This window comes from Cygnus olor, chromosome 1 (genome assembly GCF_009769625.2).
Source record: "Cygnus olor isolate bCygOlo1 chromosome 1, bCygOlo1.pri.v2, whole genome shotgun sequence".
Classification (NCBI taxonomy): Eukaryota; Metazoa; Chordata; class Aves; order Anseriformes; family Anatidae; genus Cygnus; species Cygnus olor.
The window spans coordinates 55,285,370-55,310,361 of record NC_049169.1 but is presented as its reverse complement, the minus strand read 5'-3'; the positions used below and the strand labels follow the sequence as shown (position 1 = coordinate 55,310,361).

The window sequence follows — 24,992 nt, the reverse complement described above, 5'->3', positions numbered from 1 at the left end:
GCTGCTTGGCTGCAGGTTTAGACCCAACCTGGCGTTCAGGCAGGGTTCACCAACCCTTCCCTGCTCTCCCCGCCCTGAAAATAGAGGTGCCAGCAGCTGCCTGCTGCCAGCTCGCCCTCCAGCAAGGAGGAACAGAGCCCGGCGGCTACCGAGGCTTCGGGGCACAGGTGGGGTGGCCCTTTCAGCCTCTTTTCCCCTTGCTGCTGGCTGCCCCTGCCCACGAGCTGACCGCTTCCCGTCTGGGCTCGGCTGCTAGTTCCTTCGCCAGCTCGGCCAGCAGCAGGCTCCGCTCCACCTCAGCGCAGGAGGAGGAAAGTCCCAGCTGCAGGTAGCTGCAGATAAGCGACGTTTGCATCTCGCCGAGCAGGAGCAAAAGCGCTGGGTGGGGTGGTTTTAGAGAAGAAGTTGCGCCCGGGCAGGAGCAGGGCCCCGGTGCAGCTCTGCAACAGCCGAGCATGGGAACGGGGAGGTTGTGGTCCCCGTGCGACTGTGCGAGGAGGAAGGGGGCCTCTGCAGGGCAGAAGGCACCAGCCCTTCGCCGCAGCTCTGCGGTGGCTCAGGAGGGAGGGAAAGCACGGTGAGGGGCACAGGGGAGGCTTTGCTGTCCATGGAGAGGTGCCCAAAATTTGGGTGACCAGGTAGGGTGTGGGGAAAAGGTGCCAGCCGAGAGAGAAAGCAGGAAAGAGCGTGGGCCTTTCGCTCGGGCTCTGCAGCAGCTTATGCTTGTCCTGCCTTGTTACGTGTTTGCTGTAACAATATTTCCCCTTTAAGGCTGGGCTTAAGTTATTTATACTTGTGGGGTGGTGACAGGAACACAGAGCGGAGCAGGAGCTCCGAACTGCTCTTACCTGATCCGCAGCGAGGGGCGGCCGGAGGAGGAGGAAGGAAGCTCAGCAAAAGAGAGGGAGCGAGAGAAGGAGCCCAAGGGAGGGGAAGAGAAAGCAGGCAGGGCATCGCCAGGGAGGGACGAGGGAGGGGACAAGCCGGCAAACAGCAAAAGGGGGAACGAGGGAAGGAGGAAGGAGCAAGGAGGGAGAGAGGTGCTTGGGCAACAGCACGAGGTGCGGTGGCCCCGGGGAGCCGAGGGGCTGCGGGCGTCCCATGCCAAGCGTGACCGAGGGGTGCTGAGCAGGCACAGCCGAGTGGAAGGGCTCTCCCGGCCTCGTCCCGTCCCTCAAGATGATGAAGAGGCAGTTCAATCGGATGCGGCAGCAGCTGTCCCATCCCAACGCCACCAGCCGGTAAGGACTTCTCCGCTCCCCGTGCCGGTGGGCTGGGAGGGGGCAGGACGCAGGTCCTGGAGGGTGAGCCCCAGGCCGGACTGGGCTCCCCGGTGCGCAAAGAAGAGGGAAAAAAGTGCGGGGTGAGCTTGGGCTTAGAGCATCTTCGGTGTAAGCCAAGGGGCGGTGGGACAGCTGCTTGGTGCTGCTCACCACGGATGGGCTCCCCGGGCCCGACTGCCTCTCCTGCACCCACCTGGGCACGAGGTTGGCTTCCCCAGGACATGAGGGCCGTGGGCAGGGATTTTCCAGCCACATGCCCTGGGCTGTGCGGTGACCAGGAGGGTGACAGGAGCTGGGAGCTGCCCTCCCTGCTGAGCACGATGCCCTGCATCTGATCATCCCAGCATGTCCTTCAAGGAGAGGACTGGGGATCCTTGGAGAACCCGTGGAGGACTTACAGCTTCACACGAATTCCTACAGCCTGGTCCCACCTCCGCTGCTTCCTTATTTTTCTCTTTGGCTTTCCAAAGCTCTTCCCTTGCAAAACCCAGAACTGAAATTACAGGGCTGGGCCCTCCCTTCCCAGCCCCCTCAGCTCCCTCTTTCCTACAGCCACCTCCGCACACCGCCACCTGGGTTCCCCAGCATGGGAAGGCTGTGGGGGACCAGCCACATCCTCAGGGTCCTTCAAACCACCCCAGCAGAGCTGCCAAAGCTCCTGCAGCCCGCTCGCCTGTTGCTCTTCTTGCATTTCCCAGCAGGGAGCTGGTTCTCCTCTCCCACCTCCCCTCCCCGGAGGGGAGATGCCCTGTCCCCACACCGGCAGAGCCTCCGTTTCACATAAGGCCGGATGGGCAGCAGGTCTCCAGCAGCTCGTGCAGTCCCCCGGTGAGCTTTTCGCCCCACTGCAGAGCCTCCCCGCCGTGGGCCGCGGTCTCACGTGATTTCGAGCCAGCCGCCCCCGTTTCCTGCGGCTCCACGGGCTCGTCCCGCGTCGCTTCTTGCAAAGGCTGAAAAGAGAAATGTGGACCGGCCAGGCAGGGGGATGAGGCAGTTCCCAGGGAATAGTGAGGGGACGGGTCCACCAAGCGAGGGTTCCCCTCTGCGACAAGCCGCAGAGGTCTTGCAGCCATAGCGGCTCTTGGGTTTTGCACTGGGTTTTTGATCTGAACTTGCTGCAAACCAGCAGCTTCCTTTGCCCGATTCGCTCTGAACGCTTGCTTGCAAAACCAACCAGAGAGCCGCTTTCATTTCGGCACCCCGAGGGCTGCCGTTGGTTTAGGTCCCCGCTTTGGCCACAAAGTTCAGTCGCTTCAGTTCTGGCGGCACCAAAGCTCTCCGCTACCTGCTCCGCAAAGGCACCCCCGGGGCTCCAGCAGAAGCTGCCTTGGATTCACCTTCAAGGAAGAAGCAGTTGGGGGAGAAAGTTTTACCCCCAAACTTCCCACCGGTGCCATGGCCCTGTCCCATCAGGGCGTTTTGAGCCTTCTGCTCCTGGTGCTCTCTTCTCCTGGGCTCACTCTGCCTCATGTAGGACGGTCCAGGCAGTAGCCAGCACCTCCCACTCCCCAGAGCTCAAAGAGAGGCGGGTGAGATGCACAAGGACCTGCCTCCCTGAGGAGGCCACCCCATCTGCTCATGGCTTCTTCCCCTTCCTCCACAGATCCCAAGAAGCGACCGAGCTCCTGACGGAAGATTTGCTGCAGGTGAGGCGTGGGCCGGCTCGGCGGGCATGTGTCGGCTTGTGGCCACGCGTGGGGACGTGCCCCGTCCCATCTTGCAACTCTCCCCGCCGGCACCTCCAAGTCACGGGGCCGGGACGCTCCTGCCTGTCCCACGGCAGCTCCAGGGCCGGCACGGCGGCTTCGGCACAGCGCTGGCTGATCTCAGCTGGCTCACCGGTGCCACCTTTCCGCCCCTAGATCGAGCAGAGGATCGAGCCGGCCAAGCGAGCGGCGCACAGCGTGTCCAAGCGGCTCCAGGCTTGTCTGCAGGGGCACTGTGGCTCCGAGATGGACAAGAGAGTGGTGAGTGCTACCTCCAAAGGGTCCTTCCTCGGGCCCCGAAGCCAACGGGGAGCTGGACCAGAGGAAGATGTAGGGGACCGGTGCATGTCTGCCACACATCATCTCATCTCTTTTCCCCAAACTTTGGCTCTGTGCAGAAGAAGCTGCCTTTGATGGCTCTGTCCATGACGATGGCTGAGAGCTTCAAGGAACTGGACACGGAATCCAGCCTCGGGTAAGTGCTGGTGGGAGAAAGATGGCAAAACCCTGTCTGGGGCAGTGTTTTGGCTCTGGGGCTCCCACAGCCAAGCCAAGCTGTAAAACCCCGTCCCGAGAGCATGGAAAACAGCAGCATCAGTGGGGCTGCGTAGGGGCATGGTGGGGGGCGTTGGGTTAGAGGCTGACTTGTCTCCAGCCTGTGGTTGTTTCGCCTCTCTCCCCCATGCAGGAAAGCCCTGGAGATGGGCTGCTGCATCCAGAGCTCGCTGGCCAAAATCCTGGCCGAGTTTGAGATCGCTGTGGAGCGCGACATCCTGCAGCCCCTCAACAAGCTCAGCGAGGTAGCCCTGGCCAGCCCCTGCTCTGCTGTCCCGTCCCCAAACCTCTGCCGCTCACTCCAGCCCCTCTCTCCCAGGAGGAGCTGCCCATCATCCTGAAGCGCAAGAAGACCCTCCAGAAGCTGATCTCTGACTGGAACGCCATCAAGAGCCGGTACGGGGCACGCTGTGGCCATGGGGGGACAGCTGGGTTGGGGTAAGGGGCAGACGACTCGACTGGCCTCTGCTAGTGTGGGGAGAGAATTTCCCAGGGCCAGGGGTGAAGTCAAAGAGGCACCAGCTTGTCCCCAGCACCGTACAACACAGGCAACCCTGTCCATGGGTGCACCCTGCTCTGGGCTGAGTCGTTGGCCTGATCACACCAGAGAGAAGGGCAGTGCCATTGCAGAGGGAAGCAAAATGTCCTGGCACTGATCACCCCGCTCCGGCTTTTGTTGGGTTCAGCAGCAGCATCCTCTGGGTGAGGGGAGTGAGCAGTGCTGGCCTAGAGAAACCACCCAGAGTGCCTCCCTGTCCTCCTTCTCGTCCTCATGCCCCTTCTTCACATTTGCCCTATGCTGTATCCTCTTTGATGAGCTGGGCGTTGCGTCTCCTCTCCCACCCCAAAGGCTGAACCAAGCTGCCAAGGGCTCCAGTAACAGCGCTGGCGCTGGAACCGTCCCGGGGGCTTCTTCTGCCAACAAACTGGAGATCCTGAAGGAAGAGGAGGAGGAGGTGAAGAGGAAAGTGGAGCAGTGCAAGGTGAGAATGTCACTGGCTCTCCTCTGAGGGGCAGCTCCAGGGCTGGAGACCTGCTCCTCTCCAGCAGCTCCAGGAGCAGAAACAAGGAGATGCCCCAAGACCAGGCAGGAGGCAGAAGGTCACTCTTCTCGCTGTCTCCCTTCCCAGGACGAGTACATGGCTGACCTCTACCACTTCTCCACCAAAGAGGACAGCTACGCCAGCTACTTCATCAGAGTAAGTCCTGTCTTTGCAAGTCCTACTTAGTGTGTGGACATCTCCTGGGGTAAAAAAGCCCCGGGGGGGTTCCTGCGTGCTAGCTGTGTGCCCCTTCTTTGCCAGCTGCTGGAAATCCAAGCCCAGTACCACCGGCAGTCCCTGGGGTCTCTGGACTCAGCTCTGGCGGAGCTGAAGGAGAGCCACAGACAGACAGGTACCTGCTTGCTCTCCAGGCAGCCTGGGGAGGGCTGCGAGCACGGCCAGCGAGGCTGGAAAAGATGTTTTTTCCTCCCCATGCCTGCTGCTGCCTTCCACCTTGGGCCGGCACGGCAGCTTGAGGCCGGGTGAGGATTCTGCCTCCACCAAGCCGTCCCCAGCTGAGAGCGAGATGCCACCGAGGCTGGATGCCACCGGGATCCTCCTTCCCTCCCTGCATCCCCCTCTCTCCTCCAGAGCCCTCCTTCGCCGCGGACACCCCGGTGGCAGGGTACTACGGCGTGCCCCTGGAGACCCACCTCAGGAGCTTGGGCCGGGAGATCGCGCTGCCCATCGAGGCCTGCGTCATGATGCTGCTGGCCTCCGGCATGAGGGAGGAGGTGGGCAGCGCCCGTCACCCCGTGCCCCCTTCCCCAAAAAACACAGCCCTCCCTCATCACTTCACTCCATCCCCAGGGACTCTTCCGGCTAGCAGCGGGCGCCTCGGTGCTGAGGAAGCTGAAGAGCAGCTTGGCCAGTGGCTCCAATGCCCTGGAGGAGTTTTACTCAGACCCCCACGCTGTGGCCGGTGGGTGACAGTGACATGGGGCAGGGGAATGGGGTCGGGAAAGCACTGCCATCCTCTCACCTCCGTCACCCCTGCTGCTCCCCTCCAGGAGCGCTGAAGTCCTACCTGCGGGAGCTGCCCCAGCCTCTGATGACCTTCGAGCTCTACGACGAGTGGGTCAAAGTGGCCAGGTGGGTCAGCGAGGGGGAAAAGCCCCATGGGGCTAAAAAAGCGCACAGTTACCCCACTTTGCCTCCTCCAGCACTCAGAGCAGGGATGCTCAGCCTCGTTTGTCTCATGGGGAGACACAACCACAGCGTGTGGTCCAGCTGCCGCCTGTCTGGTGCTCACAAGAAATTCAGACAGCTCTGAAGCTCAAGCCCAGCAGCTGTTTGGCTCCTCACTGTAGGGCAGGCAGGAGTGGTGGAGGAGATGCAGCAAGAAGCTGGGACGATGCCCACCATCAGCCCTTCTCCCTCACGTGCTGTGTCCATCTTTGTCCTGTGAAGCTGGCTGAGGTCTCATTCCCTCCCTTTTCTCTCTCTTGCAGCTTAAAGGATGTTGACAGCCGTGTACAGAGCCTGCGAGACACCTGCAGCCGCCTGCCCCAGGACAGCTACAACAATTTGAGGTGTTTTGTGGCTTCTTTGACCCCATGCAACCATCAGGGGCAGCCATTTACTTCCCAAATGCACACTCACTGCCCCCTCACCCTCTCCTTTTACCCCACAGGTATCTGATCAAGTTTCTAGCCAAGCTGGCTGAGCACCAGGAGGTGAATAAAATGACCCCCAGCAACATCGCCATCGTGCTGGGCCCCAACCTGCTGTGGCCACAGCAGAGCACAGGGTGAGGTCTGGCTGGGTGGGATGCCAGCTTTCCAGGGGAGGGACAAAGCCCTTTTGGGGCCCTACCCCTGCCGAATGAGCATAAAATGGGTTAATTCCCAAAAGTCCTTCCCTGATGCCTCCCCCACTTCTGTCTCTCAGAGACCCCGTGCAGCTGGACTTGGCTTCGGTCTCCTCCATTCAGGTGGTGGGCATCGTGGAAGCCCTCATCCAGAACGCAGACACCCTCTTCCCTGGAGGTAGGGCTTCACTCTGCCTTCCTGTCCTCAGGGGATGGTGACACAAGGTGAAGGGCACAGAAGAAAAGCACCAGGTCCCGCTGCAACCACAAACTGCAGAGGGATGGGTGAAGAATGTCCTGGGCAGCTCCAGTTTCCTGCCATGGATGTTCTGTGTCTAGCACGGGCACAACAATCATTTCCTGGCCTTTCTCCCCACCCAGATGTAGATTTCAACGTCTCAGGGATGTTTACGCCGCCTGCGGATGTCAGACTCAGCAAGGACACTCCTGTAGAAGAGCCATCCCCCAAATCCCCTGTAGCCAGCTCCCCGGCTCTCCCGGATGAAGAAGTGTAAGTCTGGCAGGAGCAGGGGGCTCCTCACCTCCATCCCACCCCACCCCATGGGCCGTATCCTCACGAGGTGGCCAGGACCACCACCATGCCCCACAGAGGAGCTGACTCCTTCCGTCAACGGGACAGCCAGAGCCTGATTGTCCCCTTCTCCCCCAGCACGAGGGACCCTGAGGTGAGCACCCAGCAGCTTTCCCCAGAGGTGACCAGACCGTCCCCCGAAGCCACAGTGCCGCCAGCTCCGATACCAGCCAACGACTCCACCCGCAAAGGTTAGACCATGCAGGCACAATGCTTGGGAGATGCCCACAGGGCAGACAACCCCACCAACGCTACCTTGTCCAGTTTGCCTTCATCTCACCACGTCCTGCAAGACCGGGTGCTAGGGCCACCACATGGGAGGGGAAGGGCTTCAGGATGGGCAGCGTGGCCAAGATCCAGCCCGTCGTTTTGTAATCATGGAATGGTTTGGGTTGGAAAGGACCTTAAAGATCATCTAGTTCCAACCCCACCCAAGCCATGGTGGGACTGTGGGATGGACGTGACTGGTCCTCTGAGGGGGGAGCATCCCCAGTTCAAACCTCATGTCCCCCTGTGACAGAAGAGGGTAGGAAAAGACCCCAAAAAACTGCATGTGCTTTGACCCTTCATCTCAAGACTCCAGTATGGGAGCTGGGCATGGGTCAGCTTGTCCATCAGTCCACCTGAGATCCACAGCCAGCACCATGACCCTCTGGTTTCTTTCCAGCCAAGCGCCCGGCTCCAGCCCGACCTACAGTGCCACCACCCGTGGCCCAGCCCCGGAGCACGGCCCCTGAGCACGCCACCAGCCCCAAAGCCCGGCCGCGACGGATGGGTGCTCCCTCCGTCCCACCACCGCTGCCACCACAGCCAGCACCGCGCCACAGCCGCGAGTCCCTGACGTCCCCGGGGCCTCCCTCCGCCAAGGCCACCACCGCCACCCCAGATTGGGCTGCGGACGAGGGGCCAGCGGGGGGACGGAGCCCCACTGGTGGCATCGCTGATGGCGGAGAATGACTGAGCGAGGTGTGGGGCTACCATCTGCTCCCAGCGGCCGTGAGCCTTTGCCTGCATCCCCCTCCTCATCCACCGCCAAGAGCCTTCCTCCTGGGGGGAAGGGGAGAAGGAAGGGGAGGCCCTGCGCCATTTTGCCTGCGGGTGGGAGATGCCTCAGTGGGCAGAGCGCTGTGCCACAGGCCCGGAGGGCGGAGGGACAGGCCCAGCAGCGGCTGTTGGCGGGCACGCTGCCGCCATTCCGCCAACATTTCACCTCGAAGCTGGGACTGGGAAGAAGAAAAGGCAAGCGGTTGGTTTCCCAGTGAGAGGTTTTTATTTAAAAAGAAGCAAAAGAACGACTGCACACACGCACATGGATGTATATATTGAAAGTAGATTTAAAGAGTGGGGGGCATATGGATATGGGTATGGATATGGGTATGGATTATGGGAATGGATATGGATATGGGTATGGATATGGGTATGGATAATGGATATGGGTATGGATATGTGTATGGATAATGGGTATGGATATGGGTATGGGTATGGATAATGGATATGGATATGAGTATGGATATGGATATGGGTATGGATACGGATATGGGTATGGGTATGGATTATGGGTATGGGTATGGATATGGGTATGGATAATGGGTATGGATATGGGTATGGATTATGGATATGGACATGGGTATGGATATGGGTATGGGTATGGATAATGGATATGGATATGAGTATGGATATGGATATGGGTATGGATACGGATATGGGTATGGGTATGGATTATGGGTATGGGTATGGATATGGGTATGGATAATGGGTATGGATATGGGTATGGATATGGATATGGGTATGGGTATGGATATGGGTATGGATATGGGTATGGATATGGGTATGGATATGGATATGGGTATGGATACGGATATGGATAAGGATATGGGTATGGGTATGAATATGGATATGGACATGGGTATGGATATGGGTATGGATTATGGATATGGATATGGGTATGGATAATGGATATGGGTATGGATATGGATACGGATACAGATATGGATACGGATATGGATATGGGTATGGGTATGGGTATGGATATGAATACGGATATGGACATGGGTATGGATATGGGTATGGATAATGGATAATGGATATGGATATGGATATGGGTATGGGTACGGATACGGATATGGATACGGGTATGGATATGTTGCAACTATATCCGGGGAGGCAAGATGGCGCCCGCGGGCCAGCGCCGCGGGGCACTGGCGGCCGCGTCGCCGGCAGGGGGCGAGCCGCCGTGCCGGGCGGAGAGGAGGCGCCTCACCCAATCACCCTCCGCGCTCGCCCTTTGTCCCGCCCCCCGCCCGCCTTTTGGGGCAGGCGAGTGGGCGGCGCGGCTGCCAGTCGGGCGGCGGCGGAGCGGCGGCGGCATGGCGAGCTGCCGGCGGCTGAGCGGCGCGGGGCTGCGGGAGGTGCTGGGCCCGGCGCAGGGGCTGCTCTTCGACTGCGACGGCGTGCTGTGGGCGGGCGAGCGGGCCGTGCCCGGCGCCCCGGAGCTGCTGGAGCGGCTGCAGCGCTGCGGCAAGGCCGCCCTCTTCGTCAGCAACAACAGCCGCCGCTCGGTGGCCGAGCTGGAGCTGCGCTTCAGCCGCCTGGGCTTCCGCGGGGTGCGGGCCGAGCACGTCTTCAGCTCGGCGCTGTGCTCCGCGCTCTTCCTGCGGCAGCGCCTCGGAGGAGGAGGAGGAGGAGGAGGAGATGGAGGAGGAGGAGATGGCGGCGGCGGCCTCGTCTTCGTGCTGGGCGGCGAGGGGCTGCGCGGCGAGGTGCGGGCCGCCGGCCTGCGCCTGGCGGGCGAGGGGGAGCCGGGGGGCGAGGCGGTGCGGGCCGTGCTGGTGGGCTACGACGAGAACTTCACCTTCGGCAAGCTGGCGCAGGCCTGCGGCTACCTGCGAGACCCCCGCTGCCTGCTGGTGGCCACCGACCCCGACCCCTGGCACCCGCTCAGCGACGGCCGGCGGACGCCCGGTGAGCCTCCGGAGGGTCGGGGTGCTGGCTTGGCTGCCATCCCGCGTGTCCCTCCAGGTGCTGAGCCGCTTTCCGCTGTGTCTTTCTCTCCCCCAGGGACTGGCAGTCTCACAGCTGCGGTGGAAACGGCCTCGGGCCGCAAGGCGCTGGTGGTGGGCAAGCCCAACACCTACATGTTCGAGTGCATCGTGGAGCGCTTCGGCGTCGACCCGTCCCGCACCCTCATGGTGGGGGACCGCCTGGAGACGGATATCCTCTTCGGCAAGAACTGCGGGCTCTCCACCATCCTCACCCTGACGGGTGTCTCCCGCCTCGAAGAGGCGCAGGCCTACATGGCCAGCGACAGTGCCGCCGCCAAGGATATGGTGCCCCATTACTACGTGGACAGCATTGCAGACTTGATACCGGGCCTGGATGAGTAGCAGTCTTTACACGCGAGGGCAGAGGGGTCGGGTTCCCCATCCCAGATCTCCATCTGTTCCCATTTCTCTCTCACCGCCGTATTCCCTCAATTCCCCGTTTCTTCACATTCCGGTACCCTTCTCTGGGGGCAGAAGGAGGGAGGGGCAGGGCTCAAGTTGCCTCCTTTCTGCTGAGAGCTGTCCGTGATGGACAGAGTCCTCTCCCTCATGTGCGAGCATCTCTGGGAGAGAGCTGGAGGCCTTGAGGCTGACCTGGGGTCAAATCAGTGTTTCTGTACGGCCTCTCCCGCTGCAGGGGTTAGGGAACAGCCGTCTTATCATTTTTCTCTTAGATAACCAGTGGCGGCCTTTTACTGCTGTCCCTCCACTCGCGTAACTCGACTTTTGAGCTGCATCCCCGCAGCCCTTGTGGTAACCCCCTCCTTGCCAGGGGAGTAGCTGGTGTTCTCACCTGCCCAGCCTCCAGCAGTGCCAGGGCGTGTGGAAGGAGCGTGCTGGAGCGATGAATGAGAGCATCTCTGCCTCCCACGAGCGGAAGAGAGCATCACCTCGCCTCATCTCTTCTCTTCCTCTGTTCCTTAGATATGTTTCCCCTACCACCTCCTGCCCTGACTCGGTTAATAACTGTGCCAATGTCTGTCTGAAGGACTGTAGAAAGGGAAGAGAGACTGTCCTTGTCCCTTTTTTTTTTTTTTTTTTGTGCCAAGCAACTCAGACAAGCTGTGACTGCGCACAGTGGGTCTGTGGTTGTACGTTGTTTTCAAGCACCCTTTTCCAAAGGGGCTTGTGAAGGAGAGAGGGCTACTAGACCTCAAAAGCACAGCAGGAGTGAACTGTACGACTCTCCCCTTCTTCCCCCCTCTCAGTGGATTTTGCCATGGTGTGGTGAGAGAAAAGGGCTGACGGGGGGGTGTCTGTGCTCCAGCTGCTGCTGTGCGGGTGAGATGTTGTTGGTATTGTCACTGCTGTGAGTGTGTCGCAGCCCTCGAATCGTTCCTTGCTGCTTTGTCTTTCTACGTTTTTTTTTTTTATTTATTTATTGATCTTAATTATCAGACTTATTTATTGTTCGAATATTGTATTATTTGTATAAATTATGCTGACTGTTTGCACCAAGGGGGCGGGGGACAGTTTATTCGGGCCTCCCTGACTGTCCACGTCCCGTGTTGATGTTCTTACACTCACTGTGTCTCTGTATATAATAAAGTGTGAGCGTAGGCTGGACATGGCCTCCTTTCTTCGCCTGTAGTCCCACCAGGATGAGAATGGCCTGGGTATCTGGGTGTAAGACTGCATTTGAAGTCCCTCATAAGGGAACCAAATCCTTCCCTTTGTTAAACCTCTTCAACGGCTGTTGCTGGTATACAAGCTTCTCATGTCTTGCTTGAAAGATCAGCTGTTGAGATGAATAAACACCCTCAGTGTCAGTTACTGCCGTGTTAGCTCATGTGGCGGAACCAGATGCAGCTTACTGGTGCTAGGATAATCCCACGTGTTGAATGTCTTTTTTTTTTTCTGTTGTTTAAGCTAAAATGACTTAGAGAACAGCCCTCCAAAATAGAACGACATCCAAAGAGCTCTCTGAAGACTGCCTGTCGTCTTAATTGGTCCCCTTTGTACGCATCTATCTGTCCGTTTTGTGTCTGCATCTCTAATTTGATATCCAGAGGAATGGTGCTTGTTCAATGAGCCTCTCATCACCTCTTGAATGACAAAGCAGAGCCAGACCCAAGATCTAATGTGTCTGCTAACTCCAGTTCCCTAATTGGATGGATACCCAGACCCCAAATCACTTTTCAGAGCTCACTTGTACCAAATTCAAACTCGGAGCATTGCTGTTGAGCCCTCGGGCCACAGCCAGGCTGAGTTATTTATAGGTGCATATACACAGGTGCACAGCAAGAACTTCCCCTGGAGTTCCCCCCTTTTTTCTAGGGTGCTCCTAGGGTTGATCCTTCTCGTACTCTCTTCCTCATTCTCTCTGTCCTTGCCAGCTGTCGGGACCAGCAGATGGGTTTGGAGGCTGTGGACTCCCAGGCTGGTACACCAGGAGATAGGAGGGAATCCGGTAGCTAACTGGTTCCTAACAGCCCAGCAGCCTGTGTTTGGGCACTCCCTTGACTTCGGACTTTTCTCGGGATCTTGAGTGGCGAGCTTGTTGCCGCTGAAAACAGCTCCCAGCTATGTTTTCCCCAAATAGACGATGGCTGACCAGTACCCCTCATGGCTGTGCTTTTGATCTGACGGACCTCTCCCTGGGGGCTTTGCTGTGTAGCAGAGGTGGGCTTGGAGCAGAAGAATAGGCTTTACCTGGCCTACCCTCGATGCCTCACATCACTGAGGCCACCAGGAAGGAGTCCTCTACGTGCTGCTTCTCCCCGACGACGGAAGCAGAGGGATCAGTGCTGCCTCCAGCCACTGGGCTGCTCTGTTGAGCCCTGCGTGGGGCTGAGAGCAGCAATACAGCGATCCACCAAACCTGCCAGGCTGCTGTTCTGTGGCTTCCCTCCGCTATCCTCCTGCACGAAGGTGAGAATGAGCAGACCTTCCTAGAAAACAGACTGGAAGACCCCCTCCCGGTGTCCCTGAGGGGTGGTGAGCTCTCCATCCAAGCCCTTCAGGTATCATTCAGCTTGTGTTAAAGCCTCTGGTGCCGAGGCATCTAGGATTCCCGGGGGGATCACGTCTGTCGTTTAAACTGAAATAAGCGATGGCTTCTGCCTAGGTAGGCTGATTTAGTCATCTGAAGCAGTTTTACTTCTTGGGCTGAGTGCTTAGAGAAACGGTGCAGTTGCCAGGGAGAACAGGGCTGTGGAAGCGCATGGGAGGGTGGAACGGATGGGGGAGCTTGTTTTGGCGTAGAGAACAGCTTTTATCTTCTCTCCTGAAAGCTGCAGCATCCTTGCCCGCTGTGCAATAAAGACAGCACCCCTGCAAGGCGCGTGGCAGCCGTTCAGTTATCCAAGGAGCCCAGCATCCATGTGTAAGTGCTGTTACTGTGGCAACCCCTGGCTGGTGGTGTTAGCAGCAACCCGCAGAGCATCGCCTGCCCTGGGCAAGGCCCGGGGAGAGGCAAGGGATGCAGCATACGTGATTTGAAGGCAGGTAACCTGGAAGCAATCCCTGTGTGCTCCTCCGTGGCTGTCTGCTCCTTTCCTCTACTGCTTTGGGACCTCTGGCTGGGCAGCTCTCACCAGCCTGACTTCTAGGGCACCAAGGCTTTGGCAGCCTGGTGTCCCCTAGTTTGAAACGTTCCTCATCGTGCTCCTGTTTTCCTGGGGTCGGTAGGACCTCCTGGGACCTCCGGAGGCCCCCTGCTCCAGCCACCCAGAGCAGGCTGCCCAGGACCACGTCCGGGTGGCTTTTGGAGATCTCCAAGCAGGAAGAGTCCCCGACCTCTCTGGGCAGCCTGTGCCGGAGCCCTGTTACCCACCCAGTGAAGAAGTGCTGCCTGGTGGTCAGAAGGAGCCTCCCATGTTCCAGCTTGTGCCCACTGCCTCTTTTACCCTTGCACTGGACACCACTGAAAAAATAAGAGCGGAAGGCTTTCTTCCCTTGACCTGCCGGTAACTCCTCCTAATGCAACCCAGGACACCAATACCCATTTTTGGTAAAATATGGTTGTGCCTGCCCGCGTGCAGCACTTTGCATTTCCCCGTGTCGAACTTGACGGGGTTCCTGTCAGCCCGTTTCTCCAGCTCGCCGAGGTTCCTCTGGATGGCAGCACAACCCGCTGCTGTGGCGGCTGCTCCTCCCGGTTTTGTGTCATTTTGCTGAGGAAGCATTCTGCTCCATCACGCAGATGACTAACGATGAGGTAAAACAGGACTGGGGCGCCCGTACTGACCCCTGGGGTACAGCACTCGTTACCGGCCTCCAGCTAGACTTCTTGCCACCGATCACCACCCTCGGGACTTGTCTGTTCAACCAGTCTTTGATCCACCTCGCTGTCTATTCATCCAGCCTGTACTTTAACTGCTCCTCTATAAGGATCTTAGGAGAGACAATATCAAAGGGAATTACTGAAGTCCAGGCAGGCAATATCCGTGCTTTCCCCTCATCTACCATGTCAGTCATTTCATCATAGAAGCTTATCAGGTTGGTCGAACGACAAACGCTGCAGGAAGATACGGGTCTAAAGATATTAATCAGCGAGCAGATGCCTGTAATATGAGCAACTAATAATCGCCTCGGCTGGGATGTTGGTAGCGTTCAGCCACATGACCTGCTAGGAGAAAGGGAAGGATCTGGAAGGTGTTGGGACTGGCAGGATCGAGGAGTTTTTTTTTTGTTGTTTGTTTTGTTTTTTTTTTTTTTTTTTTCATGGGAAAGTTCCTCTGGAGCCAAGACAGGCTCATGATCCAAGGAACTCGCTCGGTACTCGTCCAACCTGATGCGAGGCTCCCCCTTTGCCAGGGCAGGCACCTCAGGCACCACCCTGTCCTGCAGCACGGGGCGCAGGGAGGAGGAGGCGAGGAGCAGCAGCCTGTTACTGCCTGCCCCGAGAGGCAGCAGCCAGCGTGTGCTCTTCCTCCAGCAGCACAGTGTGTAAGGAGCCTCCTCTGCTGCACAGGTTGTCTCTCCTCACTCCCTACACAAGGTGTTGTAGGCGTCTGGGTGCCTCACTGCTGTCCCCGTGTCGTCGTACGTTCCTTCCTTATTGCCTTTCCTTTCACAGTGTAGACTCTGACCCCAGCAAACTCACCCAGTCTGCAACTTGCACAGCTTTGCACGTACAGGAACTGCTGCTGTACTGTCAGGCCTGGCTGGGAATTGTGCACAGATGATGTATTGGAAGTGCTCCTGGTCGACAAGCTAGCTCGGCTCTCCATGCAACCCCTGTGAGACGCCGAACCAGTTGAGAACAATTAAAAGCCATTAATAACCTCCCCAGTTTAGAGAGTTTTATCAGCCTTTGTAGCTTCAGTGAACCACCGCAGCCAAGCACAGGCAGCTCCGTAAGGCCTGAGCGTGGAAAAAAGGGAGGTGATGCAGGGAACAGCCCTGGATTGCCTGGTCTGCGACCATCCGAGTTGTCCTGCCCGGTGGCTGTGATTTAGTCACCCGAAGCAAGTCGGGTGCTGCTTGCTGTTTCCTCAAGGTGCTCTCCGCTGTTGTACAAGTTAGGGAGTCTTAGAGAATCCCCCCTGCTATAACCACGTCGGCTGTGGTCCTGGCCAGGTGCCCTTTCTCCACGAAGCAGAGGTGTTCCTGACTTAGCATCCTTCGGCCCTAATGCGTTGAGGTTGCTGATTCAGCCGCCGTTGAGCAGAGCCCAGAAGCGGCGTGGAGCCGTGCCAGCCCCTGTTCGTGCGCTCACCAAATTTTGGAGGTGGAAATGTGAAGGATGGCACCACGCTCCCGTTCGGCACGCCGGCACAACTGCCTGCCTGCACGGCCTGGGTCACACGGAGACTGGCACGTCCCGTGGGATGGGCAGGTCCTACAGCTCCCTCGGGGGGTTTAGGCTGAGCTTCCTGGTGCTCACTGCCTTGTAATCCACCACAGGCAGTCTCTTTCGTTGCCTTCCCTCAGAGGTTTCTGGGGTGAAAGGGCTTGTGTCGTGGAGCAATGCCACGCTGCGTTTACCTCCTGTTTGGCCTGTTGAGGATGCCCAACTCCTGTTGAGGATCCTTGTCTGTTCCTTGTCTCTTGATGCTGTGCCAGGTGCAGTAAGTAAATCAGACATCACAAGCAAGCCGTCTGTCTAGGGCTTTCATTCTCCCATCTCCCAGGCCATTGTTCCCTATGCTGAAAATAAATCTAGGAGTAGAGGATAACTTCTGGCTTGTGTTCCCATTAGGCTTTCTGGGGTGAAATTCTCATCGATTTCATGATATTCCTGTCAAATTATCTCTTCCCTGTCTTTCTATTGTAACTCTGCTGCCTGTCATTTCCTTGTACACATGGAGGGTAAGCTGTGAACCCCTGCCACCATCCATGCTGCCAGTCACCACTCTTCCCCTGTCCTTTAACAGAGGCCTCGGTGTTGGGCACGGCAAGAGGCAAAATAAATGAAATTGAATAGAAAGAAGTTATGCCTCTTGAAATTGCTTTCCAGCAGACCTCACTCTCCCTGTTGCCTGAGCCTCCTGTCTGTCTGTCTGTCAGGTCGCACGTCAGAATTGCTCCGTGGCTCTGCACACCCAGCCCAAGCCGGTGCTGCCTGCAAAACGCTCCATTATTTCCGCATCACCCCAAGGCTCGGTGAGAGGCATGCTGAATTTCGGCTGCTTCTCGGGGGCCGGCTTCTCTCACTGGCCCTTGTCAGCACAGCGGGGCCCCCAGCTGCTGCTCCCTCCCAGCTCCGTTTGGCAGGGGCTCGCTCGCCCAAGTTTCTCAGCTCAGGAGGGCCGGTGGCCAGCGGGGCTGCATCCCGGGGAGAAAGCATCGCGCGATGCAGCCGGCGGCCCCGCGGGCTGCCTCCAAGTCACGGCTGCCCTTTGTGTGCACTTAATCAGCTCCGGCTGCGGCTGCCTGCAGCGGCTGGCATCTGCTGCCCTGCCTCCCGTTGCTCTTAGCGGGGCCTCACCTCGGCCTGCGTCCCCCATCAGCTCTGCTCTGGCTGCCGGGGCCCGATCCGTGGTGTTACGGCGCTGGGGGATGTTTCTTGCTGGGAGTCGTGGTGTTCCCAGCAGCACAAAGCCCAAAAGGCTGAAAGACGTTGTATATTAAAAAAAAAAAAAAAAAAAAAAAAAAAAAAAAAAAAAAAAGGCAAAGCAGTGCATTTCCCATTTCAGCCTCTTGGAGGGATCAAAGAGTATCTTGTCTTTAGAAACATTCCCATAAAGTTAAATATATATATATATATATTTAACTTTATGGGAATGTTTCTAAAGACAAGATACTCTTTATATATATATATACACACATATATATATGGATGTATATATATATACATCCATATATACATGTGTATATATACATATATAAGCTTGGCTATTAACCATAGAGCAAGCCCTGCTTTTCACCTTCCCCTGGGATTCATCCCTCCCTGGCACCGCAAGCATCGGCTTGTGGGCAGCTCCTGCCTGCCATGGGGCTGGTCTGAGACGCCCTTCCCCAGGCACATGGAGCACAGGGGGGCCCTGCAAGCCCACAGGGACATTGCTCTGCCTTTTGCAGACCTCTGCAGGTCAAAAAAATGAGAAAGCAACCCTTTGTGGGCCATTTGCAAGACCCCCCAAACCCCTTCCTGCTCTGAAAAGGGTTAGTGCGTGTTGGCCCAGCAAACCAGGCCACCCCATCACTGGCAGATCTCACCCCTGCCCAGCACACTGCTTGCAGAAAGTCTGCTTAGTCTGCTTTTCTTTTTTTTTTTTTGGAAAGCCTGCTTTATTTTTCGGAAAGCCTGCCTTTTTTCAGAAAGCATCCCATTTCCCCGCAGGCGGTATCACTCTGAGCTAGCAGCCACCTTCCTGGGCACATGAGGTGCTGGCATCCTCACCAGCTTCTGCTTCTGGGGACAGCAGCGCTGACCCAAGCATCTCGGTTTCATTCTGAGGGGTACAACATCCATCCATCCCCCAGCTGAGCTGAGAAGCATCCTGACCTTCTCGCAGCGCTTCCAGGGACCAGGGGAGGTCAAACTTTGGTGTTAGCGGGGAGCTGTGTTGCTGCAGTGCTTTCTGGCCCAGCTGCAAGCTGTTGGGCAGGGATCCCCTCCTGTCCAGAGCCGTTTTCATCCTCCCACCCTGCAGTAAACGTGGCTGGAGCTCTGGTTTCCCAAAGTGGGAACGGTGACTCCGCAGGGAGCTGGTCAGCATCCAGGGCCAGTCCTCGAGAGCGTCACAGCCTGCTGGCCTTGGTTTAATGCTCAGGCTTCAATGCATGCAGAGACCAGGAGCAAGAGGTTGGTTTATCCCAAAAGAGATCCTCCAAATCAAGAAAGGCTCCTCTCCCCATGCCCTCTTGCTCCTTTGCCGCTCCCTCCTGTAATTCTGGAGCTGTCGTTTATGCCACAAAATCCTCCTCCACAAAACCCCCGTCTCAGGCCTGCCTGAGCCCTCAGGCTTTCATGAAAGGTACTCGAGGTGGGTATTTTGCAACGCCGGTCCTCTAACAGCTTGCAGCACCTAAAGATTATCTCAGTCTGGGCTATTAGAAGCTCGCAGGGCTTCCCTGGCTGGTCTGAGAACCTGAGGAGGTGGTTTTCAGGAAGCCTCGGTCTGACAGACATTGCAGACACAAGAAGAGATGAAGGTTGGGGCCCAGTGAGACCAGATCCCTCCAGATCCCTCGTGATCTGCCCCAGGGATCTGGGGAAGAGTATCAGCCCCTGGGGGTCTGGGCAGCAGGGACAGGGCTGCCACCACCCTTGGTGGCCCTCCTTGGAGGTTTCCTGCCTGGTGTGTCGAGCTCGTCCGTGAGGGACGGTGTGGCCCATCGAGCCGGCCAGGGAGCAGCCTCGCCCTGTTGCCTCCATGCCCCCCCGCCAGAGGGGCTGGGACACCAAGGATGTCTGAATAAGGCCCCGTGTGGAGGGCGGCCCATCTGCTCTCTGCTGCTTTTCCTCCTCTTTACCCCAAATAAACAGCCTGCCACAAAGCGAGATAAACACCTTTGTTTCCGCGCAGGGCGCGCTGTCACAATGGCATTTCTCCCTGCGTCTCGTCAGCGGCCTGTCCGGTCCCCGAGGGCCTCGGGGAACCCTGGCACACAGCACCCATCCTTGCTGACAATGCTATTGTTAGGAAGGGGTGCACTGCGGGGTCTGGAGCTGTTTCTCCCTGCATGTTTCTCTCTAGGAAATTCACAGACAGAGCCTGCTTGCCCATAGACCTCCCTCCCCAATAGCTCTTCTCCAAAACAGACACCAGCCTTGGCTTTCACCCAGGGGTGTGTGGGGTGTGTGTGTGTGCTTTCTGGACCACCCCACATGCCCCCGGGGGATACAGAGCAGCATCTTTCCACCAAAACTGAGCTCAGAGGAGGTAGCCTTCCCTTGGGGCTGGGAGCAGAAGCCCAGCAGGGAGCTCACACTGCTCCAACCCCACCTCTGCACCCACAGTACTCCTCGCAGGGGAGGAAGAGCATTATATTGCAGCTTGAGCCCCCCTCATTACATGAGCGCAGAGGCCAGGAGAACCTCCCTAATTCTTCCTACAGGGCTCATCCAGAACAGCCGGGCTGTTTGCAGACCTTCTACACTGGGAGAGAAGAGCGGGCGTCGTGCTGCGAGCAGCACTTGCCACCAAATCACTGGCACATGGGTGCTGCAGATCAGCTTCCTCCCCTCTTCCCCCAGCCTCCTGCTGTGAGGAGACCAAGCAGAAGTGGATATTATGTCTAACCTTCCCCCCGTCCCAGCTGTGACCCTGCTCCCTATCAAAACGTCATTCAAACAGTAGCCTCTGGGCCATCAGTGCTTAGTAAAATCCTGGAGGTTGTCACACAGGCAAGCCCTGAGGTCCATGCATATGGCCAGGCAGTCAGTTGGCACGTCAAGGTCTGCACCCCAGCCAACTCAGGAGTGTGTCAATGCTCATTCTTGATGTCTATCGTAACAAGAACACTAAGGATCCCATACAGTTATGCTGTGCTGTTTGCTTCGGTGCTAAGTGCATCAACATGCTTCCCTCCCTTCTCCCAAGCCTCCCAGCCGTGCTGGGATGAGAGCCGGGCTTCCTTCCAGAAAAATGCGATGGATGGAGGCTGAGGAGCCCAGTTCTGCACCTGGGTCCCCTTGCGAGGGGGCTGGAGCCAGCAGCATGGCAGGGGATGACGCACCCCAGCACCTCCCGCTGCCTCCAAGCCGCGATAGCATCGGAGCCGAGCACCCTGCACTTTCTCTCCCCGAGCAGCACGTCTGGTCCGCCTGCCACACCTCGGGGAAGGGAAGGAGCCCAGCCCTGCCGAAACATCCTCCTCTTCCAGCAGCTCCTAAAAAAAACTATTCAAGGGAACCCCTTTCTTCGGGGCCATCATTGCAGACTCGTTTTTACGCACATCACTTGCTGAAAAACAGCAAGTGGCTGAGTTTCGGTCTCCAGGGTGTTGCAGGAGAAACGTGCATTTATTCCACAAGCACACTGCTCCAGAGCCCTGGCTCTTGGGAGAGCTGAAACCAGCACCTGGGCTGCCCCGACATGTTCGAGCACAGCACTCACTTGCAATCTGCATATTAAACACAGCAAACAAACCTCTGCCTGGCATGTCTCAAAAGTCGCTTTAGCAGACAGCAATCCGAGACGGGTAATATGCCTCAGTGGGTAGTTTCTAGGCTTGAAATAGGCTTAATAAATGGCAGGTTTCTTTGCTACTGCAAGGATGCTGGTTTGGGTATTACAGCAGTGCGGAGACAGTGATCACAGCTGGTCCGTAGCCTGCAGCTCTCCTGCATGTCAGTAACAACATACCCGAGCCTCCAGCAGCAAGCGGGGAGTTGCATTTTCTTTCCCTTGCACTCCCAGTGCCAACCATTAGCCCAGGAATACTCCTTACCTAAAGCACGGGGTCATATTTTAGCAAAATATTGCCTTTTTCTCCTGCAGTGCTTGCAACGGGCTGGTGTTGCCGGCCCTCTGGGTGGCATTAGCCAACATCCAGCCAAGCGGTGGCAATCCTTTCCCCTCTAGAGTCAGTGTCTGCTGAGCTTGTAGGTCTGCTTTCGAAACACGTCATTTCTTAAAGTCCAGGTTTGAGGGCTTGCCTGCAGTGCCTGCACAGCCTGAACAGCGCATGCTGCACCCCAACACTTCTACTTTTTTATCTTTCTGCTTCTTTAACTGTATTTATTTAAAGAAAAATGGAAATTCAATGCACCGGCCCGAATTCAATTTCCCATTTCTTTTCAAAAGCAAATTATCAGTTTCAAAGTGCGTGGCAGAGTTGGACGAGGTCCCTAACCATACTTTGCCTGCAGGAGAGCTCATATCTCCTCCTGCTTATCTCCCGGCCCTCCCTGCACTGCAGTGCCAGTCTGGTTCAGCAGCTGCTGCCCTACATGACGCAAGGCTTCTCCACCTGCGTTTGCAGCTGAGGGAATCCCTCTACGTACAACAACCACCTGGGCCAGGCTGTGTCACTGCCAGCAACATCCCTGTGTCCAAAACAAAGAGGTCCTTTCCTAAAGCACCCGGCCACCTTTGCTTGCATTGCTTTGCTTTTACTTGCCGCCCTGCGCCAAGTGCCCCTAAACCAAAATGCAAGTGGCACGAAGCCTCCACAACCAGTCACCGTGTTGCTGGCTTTAAAGATCTGCTAACTCCACCACTTCCGTGGAGTCAGGCTCCTTCATGCCTGAGTTAATCGAAGGCTTGGGTTTTTTTTTGCTGTACCATCACTATTTCTAGCACCGTCAGTGGCTTCTCACTGTACTTGCATGCTAGGAAAGCACTCAAATGGCTCGGGACAATGATCTCCGTGGGCTGGCATGGGGTGATCCGTGCTGCCCATCCGCAGCCCAGCACCCGGCCAGGATGCTGAGCCCATCCTGCAGCCACGGGGAGCCCACCCCAGCCAGGAGACCAGCTGCACAAACCGGGCTGTGCCCCGAGGGGGTTCATCCCCCGGAGGTGAGATGGAGCCCGATGTGAGCTCCTCATGGTGGAGGTGTGGGGGTGTAGGTGGGGAGCACCGATTTGGGAAACTCCCCGGCCGCGCTTTGAGGTGCGTCCAACACATCCCGATGTCATTAGCGTGAGCAGAACTCATCCCCGCTTCCCCAAGCTGTAATTTCAGGCTCTCCCAGATAAATCACCATGCCCAGGTACCCTTTGATAACGTTTGTGGAATTATCTTCACCACCGGGGAACATATTTCCATACTGATTTAATGAAAGCAGAGATTCCGGAGTCAGCAAGAGCAGGAGCCTTACAAGCAACTCTCGTTCCAGGAAACTGAATGTGGTTGGAAACATTTCAGCAGGAAAGCTTGAGAGATCCTGCTGTGGCTCATTGAAGATGTGAGGCTTGGAGTCTGCGAGATAATAAACCCGAGTTTAGTGCACCTAATCCTGAATTCAAAAAACCACAGCTCACGTAACACAAAGTGGATGAACAGGTAAAAAGATGCTCTCCCAGTGGAAAGATGTTGCAAATAAATCACTGAGGGAGTAATTGCTGCCTAAACAGGCCCTTGCCAGCTGGGGAGTGATGTGTACAGGTGGACCTTGCTCACGTAGTCCACGGGCTTTTCGGCCAGGCCCTTCTCCAGTTCTCCAAGGTCATGACTCAGGATGCTCAGTCCATCACTGCTTCCTTCATAAGCAGATTTGGGGGCAGATCTTCCTTCTTCTGCTTCAGACGCTTGCCTGACCAGGATATTTCTTCAGCAGCTGCCAAACCACCTTGGTTAGAGCCACCCAACAGCTCAACCCAATGCACAGCAGGTCGGCTCAACCCCTTAGCTTGCAGTAGCTGGACTCCAGCCCTCAGCACGCAGGATCCGTCCAGGTATGCTGATCCATAGCAATGCCTATCAGCAAGGCCAGAAGGCAGACCTTCAATCAAAGCTACCCGCAGTGATGAAACTCACCTTTAGCAATCGTGTTTCCCACTTCAGCCCAAGCTGAATTACAGCCTGGACGTTAGGAAGGGTGGGGATGGCCATGAGGGAAGCTGGAAGCTCAAGGAACGGTGCCACCTCAGCATGGAGAGCTCAGCACAGGTGCTTTTGGCATCAAGCTGAGGCTCTGAGGGAAGAGCTACGATGAAAACCATGGGCAACCCAGCAACAGACGGGGGTCTGGTTCCTTCTACAGGAATGGTGGGGTCACAGCCAGCATCAAAGGATGATCTCAGGCCCCAGAGGCAGCAGCAATTGTTTGAGGATTGTCTGAGATTTCTCACCAGCAAGGGCAATTTGCGCTTTCCAAAGAGGAGCGAGGAGACAGGGACATTGTGCAAGGAAAGGGCTAACGAGAGGGCAGCGAGTCGCTCCAGGAGCCAGGCTGCCTCTGAAGCACGAGCCACAGGGGAGGTGCCCCGGGTCAGGACCTTAGTGGGGTGCCCAACCCCTAACACAGGACATGCTTGGCAAGGTCTCCCTTTGCTATGATTTCTGGCCTCATGCTCACGTAGATATGAATTTGATCTGCCCCTGCCACAGCAGGCGGCTCTCCCATCTTCCTTTCTCCTGGCCCCATGCTGTCAGGAACATCACAGCCTGGAAAAAGCAGGTGCAGTTGTAGATACCACTTGCCGCACACTCTTAACCAGAGCTCAAGGGCTGCTGAAGTAGTATCCCACAGGCAATGCTCCCTTCTCCATATCTGTGGCTCTCTATGGCCAGAGCTTGGCGTGGCCAAGGGCACTGTTCGCAGCAACAGCATAAGGTCAGCTCACTCCTTTTGGCTTGGATAAAGATGACCTTTTGCTTCCCAAGATCCGATAAAGATCAGCATCTCTCCCTGTAATAAAAAGGAAGGGTCTGCAGTGCAGTGCAGGAAAGCTCTCCTGGTGAGGAAGAGCCTGGCTGGAAGGCTGGAGGAGAAGAGACCCACACCACCGCTGAGTTCCCCCAGAGCAGGACAATCCTGTGCCATCAAGGTCTGCTGTGACCTGTCTTCATCTTCCTCGCCTCCATCCTTAGCAGACTGAATGTGCTGATAACCATTCCCCTGGTGGCTGACCAGCCACACGCTGGTAAGGACTGAGGTGATGGGAGGTGAAGATTACCAGCTCTAACTAGCCTGGCTCTGCCTTTCTCAACCCACAGCGGCCCTTCCTGTGCCAATTCTCTCCCAAAAATAACGGGCAAGCACCTTTGCATCTTCACTGTGGTGGAACGGGTGGCAGGGACCTTCCTTGAATTCAGCCGTACCTCGTAAGGAGCTTGGATCCTCATAAGGATCCTGGAGCTTTGGGTTTTGTCACCTATCACCGCTCCAACCGAGTGGTAGGAAGGACAACACGGTGTTGTGCCAGTGCAGGTAGCCCACTGGTAGCCCTACAGGCAATCAGACACCCCATAGGCCCCTTTCCTGCTGGTAGAGCCTGTGCCAAACTGCAAGAGGGTATATTCCTGTTGTGCTAATGTCAGGCATTTAGTTCAGGGCTCCTCTAAAGCCAGCAGAGAGCCCTGGTCTTCCAACAGACAAGCATGGGCTGCCCAAGGGAGACTCAGGTCTAAAGGCTGAAACGCCTTGATGTGAACAACCCTTCCAGCATCTCCTCTGAGGTGATATTCCCTCCTTTGTTGTCACCTGTTATCCAGGAGCTGCTCTCTAATCTTCCCAGCAGCTTTTGGAGAAAGGTCCCTGGACATGCATGACTCAAGGGGCTGGTGACTGCTAAGGCTGGGTTGCGGTGCACGGCTGCCAGAAACACAGGACCTATCCTTCACCTCTTGAGTGGCCTCTCCCATCTCCAGCCCTAAGTGAGCAAGTATCTAGAAAATTCCCTTCTCTGTCCACCATTTCTTACAAAAGAACAATCTCTTCTTATCCAGCCCTTGCAGCCTGCTAGACCATGGCTCCAGCAGCAGTTCTTCAACTTGGAAGGGATGTCTGGGGTCCTTCACAGAGGCTCGGTCTCACGACATCTTGCAGTTGAAAGGGCCTGGTTTAATCACACGCCTAACCCAAGCAGAAGGCAACTGGCTCTTCTGCAGCAGAGTTATCTTTTCTCCTGCTGGCATGGAGCACTTCTCATTGTCCCGCACCCCATGGAAGGAGTCA

At 56.8% G+C, this 24,992-nt stretch overlaps 3 protein-coding genes across 3 annotated transcripts; all 3 read left to right on the top strand.

Moving 5' to 3' along the window:
- The first annotated feature begins 75 nt into the window (after window positions 1–75).
- SH3BP1 (SH3 domain binding protein 1) lies at window positions 76–8,406 on the top strand. The gene is made up of 18 exons (XM_040544802.1): window positions 76–1,241; window positions 2,887–2,929; window positions 3,146–3,250; window positions 3,388–3,464; window positions 3,678–3,789; window positions 3,864–3,940; window positions 4,395–4,527; window positions 4,675–4,743; window positions 4,849–4,939; window positions 5,179–5,321; window positions 5,398–5,509; window positions 5,598–5,679; window positions 6,039–6,119; window positions 6,221–6,337; window positions 6,478–6,575; window positions 6,779–6,908; window positions 7,068–7,180; window positions 7,657–8,406. Exons 1-18 carry the CDS (start codon window positions 1,180–1,182, stop codon window positions 7,944–7,946), a joined length of 1,935 nt encoding a protein of 644 aa, XP_040400736.1. The 5' UTR covers window positions 76–1,179; the 3' UTR covers window positions 7,947–8,406.
- A 206-nt stretch (window positions 8,407–8,612) lies between these two features.
- Window positions 8,613–8,942, top strand: LOC121063964 (keratin-associated protein 6-2-like). Its single transcript, XM_040544996.1, has one exon. It carries the CDS (start codon window positions 8,613–8,615, stop codon window positions 8,940–8,942), a length of 330 nt encoding a protein of 109 aa, XP_040400930.1.
- Window positions 8,943–9,312: 370 nt separating this feature from the next.
- On the top strand, window positions 9,313–11,596 carry LOC121063910 (pyridoxal phosphatase). Its single transcript, XM_040544850.1, has 2 exons — window positions 9,313–9,950; window positions 10,047–11,596. Exons 1-2 carry the CDS (start codon window positions 9,356–9,358, stop codon window positions 10,370–10,372), a joined length of 921 nt encoding a protein of 306 aa, XP_040400784.1. The 5' UTR covers window positions 9,313–9,355; the 3' UTR covers window positions 10,373–11,596.
- The last annotated feature ends 13,396 nt before the right edge of the window (window positions 11,597–24,992 follow it).